This window comes from Sinocyclocheilus rhinocerous, unplaced genomic scaffold (genome assembly GCF_001515625.1).
Source record: "Sinocyclocheilus rhinocerous isolate Xijiao unplaced genomic scaffold, SAMN03320098_v1.1 scaffold494, whole genome shotgun sequence".
Taxonomy (NCBI): domain Eukaryota; kingdom Metazoa; phylum Chordata; class Actinopteri; order Cypriniformes; family Cyprinidae; genus Sinocyclocheilus; species Sinocyclocheilus rhinocerous.
In genome coordinates, this window is record NW_015628684.1 from 1,255,903 (window position 1) to 1,269,775 (window position 13,873).

Consider the following 13,873-nt stretch of genomic DNA (forward strand, 5'->3'; position numbering starts at 1 on the left):
CTATCTATCTATCTATCTATCTATCTATCTGTCTGTTTGTCTGTCTGTCTATCTATCTATCTATCCCTTTGCCTATCTATCTATCTATCTATCTATCTATCTGTCTGTTTGTCTGTCTGTCTATCCCTTTATTTATCCCTTTGCCTATCTATCTATCTATCTATCTATCTATCTACCTACATCTCTTGTTGAATTTGTCAGTGTAGGGAGCTACTAATCATAGTTGTCATATAAATAATCATATTAAATGCAAAAACCTGACCTATTTTAATCTCTGTTTCATGCAGTTGGCCCTATCCTGGTTGTCGAGCCTAAACCAGTAACGGTGGATGTAGACTCGGACGTCACTTTAAATTGCAAGTGGGCGGGAAATCCTCCCCTCACACTAACCTGGACAAAAAAGGGTTCAAGCATGGTGAGCATATGCCTGTGGATCTGTTGAGTAAAAGCTACTTCCTATTACGTGTTCAGTTCTTTCGTTCTTCTCTCTTACTAAGATATAGGCTATCCATTTTTTCTCTACAGTTTACTTTTTTGTCTGACTATGACATTTTCCCTCTGACTTTATCTCTCTTCAGTGAGTGTTCTCCATATGTGTCCTTCTTTTCCTGGCTCTGCTTGTCTTCCATATTTATCTTCCAACTGTGTTTTGATGTTGAAGCTGCAAATCCTTCGTTCCATTTGTTTCTTTTTAGATAATGTCTACAGTGAACAGGTTTTACAGCATCTTTTTTCCCTCCCTCTGTCTCTCTCCCTGTCTAATGCACAGGTTTTGAGTAATAATAACCAGCTCTATCTGAAGTCCGTTAGTCAGGCAGATGCTGGTCAGTATGTGTGTAAGGCCATCGTGCCTAGGATCGGAGTCGGCGAGACAGAGGTCACACTCACCGTCAACGGTCAGTACAGCTCTTTTATCCTGTTGTACTAAGAAATGATAAAACACTTTTTTAAAACCATGCAGCTTTCAAGGTTTTTTATCAATATTTAGCTCATTGTGAGTTCTGCGTTTAGTGATTAATCAAGCTTTGATTTAGTTACTAGTTAACCCTTAAATGCATGGATGTTTCGCCAATCATTATTACATATTCGGGTCTTTAGCGACCCGGACCTATATTTTGTTACTTTTGGCAAGGGTTCGATTTGAGCAGATGATTTTACCATCACTGTCATTGACCCAACTGTTGGGCCACAATCTCTATAGGGGAAAAAGCATGTTAAATGCAAATAATGAAATGCAACTAATAGTATAATTGTATTTAGTTAAAATAACATAATAAATAATCTTACCAAGATTTAAAAGGGAAGAGACAACACATTTCTTGGTGATGTCAAAGTTCATGCATCCTCAAACAGTATTTTGGTGGAAATTCATCTGTCATTTGGTAGAAGCTATAACCAAATAAGGCAGATGGCAGCTTAGAGAGGCTGTGTGACATCCCTTTATGAGAATAGAAAGTATGATATCAATACATTTCAGTGTATAGTTGTTGTTGTTGGTTTTTTTGTACATTCAAATTCAGTTCTGGGTCATAAAGCCAGGTCAACAAAAAACTACAACTACAGATCAACTAAAACTGTAGTCAACTAAAATAAAATAAAATATAAAAAAAACGGTCAAGGCAACATTTAGCTTAACAATGTATTAAAATAATTAAATCTAAAAAAATAAATAAACACTATATAGACATAAAAAAATAAATAATAAATAAACCAAACTAATAATGAAATTAAAACAGAAAATATAAAAGCTAATTCAAAATATTAAAAACTATAAAAGCATCTCAGTGATATTAAAATAACACTGCCTAAAGCAAAACCAGTATCCACCAATATCAACTACATAATAGTATATGTTTTAAGCAGTTTTACTGATAATATAGTTTCTGTTGTTTATGCTTTTTGTTTTGGACTGTTTTTTGTGCAGGTCCACCCATCATCTCAAGCGAACCGGTCCAGTATGCAGTTCGAGGGGAGAGAGGGGAAGTCAAGTGTTACATTGCCAGCACCCCTCCTCCTGACAAGATCGTAAGTTACATTACAATTACTTGCATTTACATTCATGCTACTTTCCACAGAAATGTACATAAAGATTTCTAATCAATTCTAATAACTGATACTTTACCCTTTTCTTATTATTCACCATCTGGATACCCATGGGAAAGCTGGTTTCAAAATGTAATTTTAGCCTGAGAAAGCAGATGAACTCACCTTAAACCAGTTTCTTGAGTTTTTAGTTTAAGACTAACTCAAACTAGGCCTGAGCCCAAAGTAACACTCTCTGCTGTAGATGGTTCTGCTGTAGCTGCATATATGACACATCCCTTCTCTGAACTACAAGTGATTCTAATTTAAAATGACGCGCAGCTCAGTCCTGATGCATCTCCAGGATGAGATTTATGAAATATGAAATATGGGAACAGAGAAGTCGTTCTTTTAATGCCGCGCAGCCTTTTCAAATGTCTTGGTTTGTGAGGTAAATGGAAGCTTACCATGAACATGTGGAGGTATGCATTTTTAAATATTCTCACAGCTCTGCATGAATAATACAACAGTTTTAGTGGTTTTGAAAGGAGAACTGGTGCTTTCTCACCATTATCCAACCCCGTGTTTCAGCACGGAAAGGCCATTTATTCCATTGCCGGTGTGAAATATGTGTTCATGCGGGCAATGTGAAGCAGATACAGTTCAGGTGCATTTTATGCACTTATGCTTTTTAAATCCTAAATATTTATAAAGGATTTCTTTTTTCACTCCTGTATGAAATGTACTGATATACGGTATTATTTTTGGTCCATTTGCTTCTTGCAGGACCTGCAACGGCAGATTTTTTTAGTTTAATTTTATACTATTTATTTCTCAGCCATTACTTGATAGAATTTAAATTATTTTCCTTTGGAAATTTCATTCTTTTATATGTACAAAATTATAACAGTCAAAAGTTTGAAATAATTTTTTTCATGTTTTTAAAAGAAGTCTGCATTTATTTGATCAAAAATACAGTAGAAGCTGTAAAGTTATTGAAATAATTGGTTTCTATTTGAATATTTTAAAATGTAATTTATTTAGTTCTGTGATGGCAAAGATGAATTTTCGGCAGCCATTACTCCATTGTGCAGTGTCTGAAGATGAAAATGAAATTGAAATATGAAAAAAAAAACACTACAGTATGTTTTTATTATTATTGTTATATTATAAATTGTTTTATATTTTTTATGTATTTTTATATTTTCATGTGGAGCCCAGGAAGACAAGTGACTGAAGCATTTTGTGGATCCAAATAAAGATTGTTGTATATTTTCTGCAAATAAACAGATCCTTTGGGACTTTGAGGATTTAAGCATATATAATTATTTATTTATTTATATAAAGAGAGAGAATAATTATCGGTGTCGTCTTGAACCTGCGCCTTTCTTCCTGCAGATTTCCCAAAATTCATCCCATCGCTGACACATACTGGAGATTTATGTGAAGTCCATGTGAGTGATCTCTCACACCATGTGTTTGTTTGTTGTGTGTTTGTCCCAGGTGTGGGCATGGAAGGAAAATGTGTGGGAAAAAGAGAAGGGGACCCTATCAGAACGATACACAGTAGAACAGAGCAAACTGACCACACAGGGCAGTGCAGTGCTGTCCACCCTCACCATCAACAACGTCATGGAGTCAGACTTCCAGTCCACATACAACTGCACCGCGTGGAATTCATTCGGACCTGGGACCATGATCATCACCCTGGAAGAGACCGGTGAGGATATGTGCCTGCATGTGCACATATATAATACTTCTAAATAAGGACAATCATGTGATTTTCAGTTATATTGAAGTTGCGATCTTGAAATCATATGTGTGGTCAATCTGGCATCAAACAAAGAAAGTGTTTTTTATATAAGGTACAGTTTAGTCCATTAGTCATGAAACTTTGTACAGTTCATGTCTTCAAAAATTCACTGTATACTGCGTCATCTTTAGAGTACAGTAGAGTGCTCTACTGAAAGTAAAAGAGCACAGTCTTCAATAATAAATAGCTTGAATGGAATCACCTAAATCTGCTTCGGGTCACATCAACTCAGGTTAGGAGTACTCTCTCTATTTAATATACAGTTTGTGAGTACATTTATACTGCTACGTTAAAGCCACAGTGCAATGGTTAATGCACATGTTCATGGCACACATTGAGTCTGGTCTGCATCATATCACGATAACATTCCCTCTTTCCTTTTGCCTTCATATCTATCCTTTTCTGTCTAAAAATAAAAAATGCATCGTGGTGCTTCTCTTTCTCTTTGTCTTTTTCATTGGCATAGAAATAGTGCCGGTCGGGATCATTGCAGGAGGCACCGTCGGCTGTTCGATTCTGCTTATCCTGTGTTTACTAGCATTAGTGCTGTTTTTGTATCGGCAACGCAAAGGAAGTAAGTTATCAAAGATCACTGATACAAATAACACTGAGTTTTTTTGTTCTTAATTTCTTTTCACAATGATTAGGTATTTAAAATGATTAATTATATTGTACAGTTCAAAAGTTTGAGGTTAGCAAAATGTTTTAAATGTTTTTGAAAGAGTGCTCATTACAAATACAGGAACATTGTGAAATGTTATTACAATTTAAAACAACTTCCTATTTTTATGTATTTGCTAAAATGTCATTTACTTACATTTTCAGAATCATTACTCCAGTCTTCAGCTCCACATGATCCTTCAGAAATCATACTAATAAGATTTGGAGCTCTAGAAACATTTCTTATTATTATTAATGTTAACCACACATAAGTATATTCTTTGATAGATAGAAAGTTTAAAAAACAGCACTGAATAATTTGAAATTTTATAGTCATTGTTGATTGTAATGTCTTTTAATTTAACGCATCCTTCTGGGATTAAAACTTCAAAAAACAGTAATGTAAATTATTTAACTATATTATTAAAAGTATTTTTTTATACATTTCTTATTAAAATAATTTCTCAGCCTGTCTAGTGAGCTGTGTAAACATCACCTAATTTAACCCAACAGTAATCTGAAGTAGTGAGTCCTTCAAACGGCGACATGCAAAGTTTGTCTTTGAGAGTGTAGAAGTAAAAGTGCCCTTACCAAAAAGTAGTATACTTCTATGTCCCTTTATGTAGTAAGTATACAAATATCAGTGTACTAGTAGTATACTTGTAAGTGTACTATTTCAATACTCCTTGGGACTAAATTGGCCCACTTTCTAGTATATAAAAGTATACTTTTACGTATACTTGAAGTATAACTCTAAATGCTCACAAAACCCAAGGGCATATTTAGCAATATTTACGAACATCAATAATAGCCACAAACACTTCAAAAAGCATGCTCAGGGCGGTGATGAATCAGATGTTTGCTCTCCAGGTCGTCGAGGGGTCACGCTCGGCAAGCCAGATATCAAGGTAGAGACCATAAACAAAGAGACCCACAGTCTGGAGGAAGACTCGGGGAGCGTCTCCACGGCAACACGCATGGTTAAGGCCATGTACTCTGTGAGTAATTTTGACAACACACACAGCAATAACTGAAGGATAGTAGAGGGACTTTGAGACTTGAAGCTTTTAACACCAAACATAATACTTGAATTATTTAACATTAAATATTACTGATCCTGAAAACAAACATTTTTTCTAATTATTCAGTATTGCATTAAACATTTTGTTGAGATTAGCCGAGTTAAAACTCATGAACAGTTTGGTTTAGCTGAGTTTTGTTCACAGTATTATAATGTATAATGTATTCTGGACTATTTTGTACATTTTGTACATTTTGATCATTTATATGGTTAATTAAATTAATATTTGTAATTATTAATATTACTGTGCTAATATTAAGTGAAAATGAATCTTGATGTAATGTTGTGTCTTTTGCCAGTGGTGATTGCCTTGTCTTGTGAATCTTCTGAAGATGATACAACAGCACTGAAATGCTTTTTTTTTTATTATTAACATTAACACTAATTAATTGATAACACTGAAATGCACAATTATCGACCACAGGATTTGATCTGTGAACAAATTGTCCCTAAAATTATTCAATATTATTTCACTAACACTTGTGTTACACAATGCTTTCAGTACTAAATTTCCTAAACTTGCCTAACACCATAACAAAGCCACTTCTATCTTTTACAAAAATGAATTACTAATCATCTTCCTCTAATGTATTTCCTCTTAAATAACATTTCCAAAGCTGTAAAATTAATCCTTTTTCTCTCTCAACCTCCCTCTCTTCCTTTATATCCTCCTTCTCTTCTCCTCCTCTTCTCTCCTGTTGGTTTTCCTCCCCTCTTACGTTGCATCTCTCTCCCCCTCTTGGTTGCTCTCTTGTCGTTTATGGTTTAGTTTTTACCTTCTGTGACCCTCTCTCCCTCCTCCCAGCCTTTTAAAGATGACATTGACCTCAAACAGGAGTTACGCAGTGACACGCTGGACACGCGCCAGGACTACGAGCTCAAGGTGAACAGACACACCGATACCTCTGCACATACTAATATAAGCGATATATGACCTGTACTTTGTTTTACTAATGCATGCAGCTTCTATAGACCTCAGCAGTCGAGATGATACAACAGCACTGAAATGCTTTTTTTTTTATTATTAACATTAACACTAATTAATTGATAACACTGAAATGCACAATTATCGACCACAGGATTTGATCTGTGAACAAATTGTCCCTAAAATTATTCAATATTATTTCACTAACACTTGTGTTACACAATGCTTTCAGTACTAAATTTCCTAAACTTGCCTAACACATAACAAAGCCACTTCTTTTACAAAAATGAATTACTAATCATCTTCCTCTAATGTATTTCCTCTTAAATAACATTTCCAAAGCTGTAAAATTAATCCTTTTTCTCTCTCAACCTCCCTCTCTTCCTTTATATCCTCCTTCTCTTCTCCTCCTCTTCTCTCCTGTTGGTTTTCCTCCCCTCTTACGTTGCATCTCTCTCCCCCTCTTGGTTGCTCTCTTGTCGTTTATGGTTTAGTTTTTACCTTCTGTGACCCTCTCTCCCTCCTCCCAGCCTTTTAAAGATGACATTGACCTCAAACAGGAGTTACGCAGTGACACGCTGGACACGCGCCAGGACTACGAGCTCAAGGTGAACAGACACACCGATACCTCTGCACATACTAATATAAGCGATATATGACCTGTACTTTGTTTTACTAATGCATGCAGCTTCTATAGACCTCAGCAGTCGGGTCCCATGTGTAAAAATCCTATTCATTTCTCTGCAGGAAAATTATCCTATTAACCTTTCTTAAAAGACCAAGCATTAGGTCCAAGATTGTTTTTGGTTGGGATATGCTGCTGTAGAATCCATAAGTGTGATTTTTAACTTCCTTTTTAAATAAAACTTGGTAATTTGTCGAATTCCCTGTGAAGAACTTGACTACCAATAATATTAAACCCGCCAATCAGAGTATAATAGATAATAATCAAGTCTCCCTAATATTTCTGCATGAATATTTTGCTATAAAATTTAAATATATGGTATGTTATATTTATAATAAAAGGTCTATAATGTAGTGTACAGTTAGTTCAGTTAATAATGTACAGTAAAATCGGGTTTGTCTGAATATTATTTGCAATGCTTTGTATAAGTAGTTTATTCCATAATAAAGTTAATAAATTATTTTATGACAGTCAAGAAAGTCATATATATTTTTTCCCTAATTTTCAAATGCTTTTTGTTTCAAATTTAAGCTTGCAATGTTATTCATGAAGGATCGCTTCATAGCTTAAAACTCTTTATTGTAAAATTTTTTTAAATCCCTATGGAGAAAATGAATGGGAAAAATATTTCCAAAATGTGACACTGCTGTGTTTTTTTTAAAAAGCTGAATTTTCAATAGCCATTACTAGTCTACATTATTACAATACCTGTCTTCAGTGTCACATGATGCTTCAGAAATCATTCTATTATACTGATTTGGTGCTCAAGTAACATTCATTCATTATTATTATACATTTTTAAACCAGATGTGCTGCTTAATATATTTGTGTGAAAACCGTGATACATTTTTTTTTAGGATTCTTTGATGAATAGAAAGTTCAAAAGAACCGCATTTATTTGAAACAATTTGTAACAATGTAAAAGTCTTTACAGTCACTTTTGATTAATTGAATGCATCTTTAGTTCCACCTCTAGAATGTAGCATTTATCATAAAACACCAACAGTATTACCACAATGCATGTTTTGCCTTATTGTGAAAGAGAATAAAAAATGTACAAAAGGTACTTAAAATCGAGTGTTCACATATGAGCTACACTGAACATGCCTGTTGTCTTTTGCAGGACCCGACAAACGGCTACTACAACGTGCGAGCTTCCACCCATGATGAGGGACGTCCCACTTCCAGATCCATGCACTACTCAGACTATCGCACCTCCGGACAGCCAGGGGGCGCCACGGCCGTTGTGAGCAGTAGCTCAGGAACTCCCGGAGCTACGGCAGGCCCGGGAACACCGAGCAGCTTGGCTCCGGGGTCCCGAGTAGGTTGCTACGACCCTCGCCCTCCTTCTAGACTCTCGCACAACAGCTACGCCCAATTCAACACGTTCACCCGCGCCGGACAGTCCCAGCAGCCTCCGCCCAGTTCTGGCCCACAGACTAGCGACTTCACTGCTGAATGCAGCCTCTTGGACTCTACCGCTCAGCTCGGATACGAAAATTATGGCTACCCGCACTATCCAACATTTCGGATGGGTTTTGGTCCGCCTAGCCTCGCCCCGTTAGAAGGCGGGCCGGCGTATGAGCTGTACGGAGTCGGGCCGAGCGTCGGCGCAGGAGGCGGAACCGGAACCCCAGAGACTGGACTTGGGAAATACGGCAGTTCCACACGGTTCTCCTACACCTCCCAGCATTCCGATTATTCCCACCGACACACACAGAGGATGCAGACACACGTGTAAAAGAGAAGCGTCACGTGTACGTAACATAATTACGCTGATGTTATGCTGATATCGGCCATATAAGTACACACACTCACACAGATACACAGGACGGAAATAATGAATGAAACGGAGATAAAGACTGAGGGTGAACAAACAAAGAGCAGCTCAGAGTAAACGGAGGCCGAGAAATGAGAATGGGAGGCAGGGCAGGAGCGTCTTGACGTTCATTTCTCAGCTCCAGGAGCTGAAAGCGAAAGTCACAATCAAGAAAGACTGGAGTCTAGAAAAGATCTAAGATCTTTATACCGTTCACTAAATCCTGAATGCTTTTAATAAGCATGATCACAAAGGTAATTCCTGAGAAATGAAGGGTGCCTCTTATAGGCTTGTAGTCTGTTTAACAGTGGTCTCTGACAGAGATGGTCATGTGAGATACAGTACATGTATGAATTCTCTTCAATGGCTTCTTCAACTTCAAACTCTCCTTAAGCTTAACTCAGTTTAAAGGGCATTTAATGACAAATTGCACAATATACAGTGGGGTCCAAAAGTCTGAGACCACCAAAATTATTATTTTTTCATTGAAATTTTGACGTAAACCGAAAATTTCAGGATTATAAAAAATGTAAACCAGGAAAAGCTAAATGAAGCAAAATATTTAAGGTTCTACACAATTATAGGTCACTAATCAAAAGTAAATTTTGATCATGAGAAGAACTTTTTACAAAGGATTTTCTTGCTTTCATTAAAGCCCAAGATGCTCTTTGAAACTTCCTTAAATCATGCTGGATTACATGGACCATCTGTTGAAAAATCTGGAGATGTTTTGGACAAACTGCAGAATCCTGTATGATAGATTTAAATATTGTAATAATGTGTTAAATATAGTAAAGCAATGGTTTTCAACCAGGGGACTTCCAAGGAGTCTCAAGATGACTGAAAATGATTTAAAATAAGACAAAACAAATATTAAAGTATGATACAACTACTACAAATTGGGAAAACAACCTTTTTTCTTTGAAGAACCAGGGTTCTTGCTGCCTTAAAAACATGGATAATGTATAAGGCAGCCTAATTTTAAAAGTGTGATTTCTAGACCTGGATAAGTCACATAAATTAATAAAATCATATAACTCCTTTCCCATTTTTATAAAGAATTACATTTTTTAAGATTTTTTTTAATCTTAATATTTATCTGGTAATTCACAAACAACTGAAAAAATGAGCCAATTTATTAGAAAATTATTAAACATTAGAATATTACAAAAGAAGGCTTATAGACCCCACTGTACACGGTTACCTATGTCACAAAATATCCAAATATCTTTATTTTTCCATTCATTCTCAAATGAAGATCTGCATTCGACAAAGGAAATGAAGAGCACACGATACTCGTACAATACTCTTGATGACCAAAGCAACGTATTTTGAGTCTAGATGATTCTTTATTATTTTGTGTGTAAATCTGCATCTACCTGGCTATCCAGCTTGCTGAGCTACCTCGTTAAACAGGTTACTAGCCTTCCAGTGCAGTGACCAATCCATTAGCAGAGCAGCTGTATTTGCGCAGAAAGGTCCAAATCGATTTAAAAAAGCACTTTTTGGCAAAAAAAAGCACCCTTTAAATTTCAACATTGTGATGGAGAATAGTTGAGGAAGCCATTTAACTGTTTTCAGACATGGTCAGCGACAGCCATTTTAGTTCACTATCCTACAAATAGTTCAGAACCATGGAATATATATATATATATAAATCTATATACATATTCATATATAGGAATGCCCCACTCTTTTCCATGGTGCTTTTGTAGTGGGGTCATTGTTTGCACTGCATTCCAGTATTCTAGCTTAGATTACCCTCATAATCGATATGTAATCTCTCATTTGCACACTAGGCTAGAGCGTTCTCTCGCTATGTTTCGAATATTACCGAAAATCTTCTTTTTTTGTCATATTTCTGTAAGTGATTCTGGACCAAAGGTTCAACGTTAGAGTATCAGTCTTTATTTGGGTGATATTCACCTCAACGAACAAGAAAATATGCAGATTTGTTTGTTATCGTTGTTTGCGAATTTATTCGGTCACGAGTGACCTAGAGTTTTTCTTCTTCTTTTTTTTGAGGGTTGGGAACAGCAGAGAAGGTCTGATCCAGCCTTAGGTATCCAAACTCACCCTTACTGATCTGAGATCAGGCTGCTATCACATTCGTCTTAAAGATCAAATTGGAACTAATTTAAGGTCAAAGGTCTGGAGTGGTTTTTAACGTCTCGCTCCCCAGAGGAGCGAAACGCTAGTAGGACTTTCATGTAAGTTTGAGATCGGAAAGTCTTTCACTCACTTATTCACACAGACACACACACCTGATATTTGTGCCAAACGACTTAAAGTATTTTCCGCCAATTACGAAAAACTACCTTACGGGGACCAGAGATGGTCTTTGGCTATGAACTGTCTTCAACGGGTTTTGAAGGATGCCATTATCAAAGCAATGATGACAACGGAGAAACATGAGGATGAAGACAATCCTTCTGAACAGCGAGGTACTCGCTCTCTGCGACTAGTCTTCGTCTTCGTCCGCATTTCGAACGAGCCTTGTAAATACTTTCCCATGTGTAATTCCGACTTCAAGTATTATTTTACATCATCCAATGTGATGCACTCTTTAAATGCAGTATTGTTATGTTTTCAATTGCGCGAAGAAGGTTGACAAACACCATAGCGATGGTACTTTCTGACTCGGTATAGTACAAAGAGGATGATGGTAGCTTGGTTGGAGCCACTACGATACCAAGGAGGAGGATCCAGAAACATCTTGATGACCTGCTTGAGCTGCCAATCTCTCATCCTTTATATTGATGGCCTGGGGAATATCTTGTGGGACATGTGACCCACTGGACAGTATTTGCATTCCCCATCCCATCTAAGAACTTGAAGCTCCATGAAGACGAGAAGAAGGAATTTATGAAGGAGTTAACAAAATAAAGAGTGGCCTTAGGAAAACATGACTTTTATATTCCCTCACTTTATAAACCGGCTTAAGGCCAGAGGAGTGCGTGCAGATGACGGTATGTGTGTTTTTGTGTGTGCGATTGAGCGCGAGTGCGAGTATATGATAATCTTTATGTAATCCGTTCATTTACTTCTCTCACGTTCCTGCTCCAATATTTTCTTCTGCTGGTAGGAGTGTATCCTGTATAATTGTGTCTTAGAAATTAAACGTTGACCTTACTGTACTGTTCTTGGTAGCTGAAAAATGTTTGACAGATGTACAACAAAAGTTATTGATTTTTTATTATTTCCCTTTGATTTTTTCCAATATTTTTTAAAAATGTTACGTAATTATTTTTTCACAGTATATCAGAAATAAAAGCACTGTTTTTCTAAGAATCAATGAAGTATTGAATGCGTGGTTTATATACAGTATTTATACAGTTTATTGTTCATTCTTGGGTTAGGGAAAATGTTTCCTAGCACTAGTTTAATTAGAAATTGGTGACAGCAACAGTAAAATAGGGAGAAAAATATGACAACATTATTGTTTACGGGAACGCATACAATTTTCATGAATGTACAGTAGTAATATAGACCCAATATTAATACAGTTTTTAGAGAAAGTTCCTTAAGGACCTGTCCACTGCACATACACTACACAATAAATATTATTATTATTACAATTTAAAATAAATGTTTTCTTTTTAAATACATTTAAAATGTAAGTTATTGTTGTAATGTTAAAGCAGAGTATTTAGAAATCTTCAATGCCACATGATCCTTCAAAAATCATTCCATTTCCTGATTTTTGGCCCAATAAACATTTACTACTATTATTGTTATCGAAGTTAAAACAGCTGTGCTGTGTTTTGGTGGAAACTGATACATTTTTCAGGATTCATTGATAAATAGAAAATTCTAAATAACAGCCATAATAACAATATTTTGTTACATGATAAATGTCTTTACTGTCACTTTTCATCAATTGAATGCATCCTTGCTGAATAAGGATGTATCATGCTATAATACCATGTTTACCACAGTATTTATTGCACCTGCACAGCACGCTGTGACCGGATCATTGAGTCGGTGAATTGAGCGCAAGAGTCGATTCGCGAATGAATCAGTCAGTACGATTCGTTTGATACACTGAAAGGAACCGGCTCAGAAGAACGATTCGCTCATGACGGTCAATCGATTCTTCGGTCTTAACGATTCTTCAAAAAGACTATTGGATCTAGGGTTGCCAACTTCAGAAAAGGAAAATAAGGGACAATCGTGGTTTTTCATAGAAATATAAGGGACAGAATAAGGGATACACACACAGGCCTATTATATATACACACACACACACACACACACACACACACAGAGGTATATCTTTTAGATTTGAATTTTTTTTTTATAAATGGAGTCATCAATGTTGCATTTATTTGATCAAAAATACAGAAAAAAACAGTAATATTGTTAAATATTATTGCAATGTCTAATATTGGTTTCCTATCTTATTATACTTTAAAAATATAATTTATTTCTGTGACGCAGCACTGAATTTTCAGCATCATTACTCCAGTCCTCAGTGTCACATGATCCTTTTATAAATCATTCTTATTCTGATTTATTATCAGTGTTGAAACTGTTGTGCTGCTTAATATTTTTTGGAACCTGTGTTCCATAAACAAAATAAAAAGTTAAAAAGAACAGAATTTATTCAAAATAGAAATCTTTTCTAACAATATCACTTTTTATCCATTTAACACATCAAACTTTTGAACGGCAGTGTATATACTGTATATATAGGCTATAGGCAAACTACCTCATGAACAGTTAAATGTTCTCCCATTGTACTCTCCTTATATACTATTTATCACTTTACATCCTAGTACATCCCTACAACTTTATTTTTTATTCTATTCATATTCTACAGTATTTTATCTATAGCACACCTGTACATATTTATCCTTTGTGTGTGT

General features: G+C 35.8%; 1 protein-coding gene across 2 annotated transcripts in view; it reads left to right on the forward strand.

The window, feature by feature from the left end:
* The window catches only part of LOC107738056 (kin of IRRE-like protein 1), a 41,612-nt gene extending 31,587 nt beyond the window's left edge, over nt 1–10,025 (forward strand). Inside the window, exons 8-15 of one of the 2 annotated variants that reach the window (XM_016549733.1) lie at nt 288–415; nt 770–896; nt 1,925–2,025; nt 3,526–3,742; nt 4,302–4,409; nt 5,366–5,493; nt 6,346–6,459; nt 8,310–10,025. In XM_016549733.1, coding sequence (XP_016405219.1) covers nt 288–415; nt 770–896; nt 1,925–2,025; nt 3,526–3,742; nt 4,302–4,409; nt 5,366–5,493; nt 6,346–6,459; nt 8,310–8,927 — 1,541 coding nt within the window. In that variant the 3' untranslated portion in view covers nt 8,928–10,025. The remainder of the gene's footprint in view (nt 1–287; nt 416–769; nt 897–1,924; nt 2,026–3,525; nt 3,743–4,301; nt 4,410–5,365; nt 5,494–6,345; nt 6,460–8,309) is intronic. The other variant, XM_016549734.1, reaches the window with a different exon arrangement.
* The last annotated feature ends 3,848 nt before the right edge of the window (nt 10,026–13,873 follow it).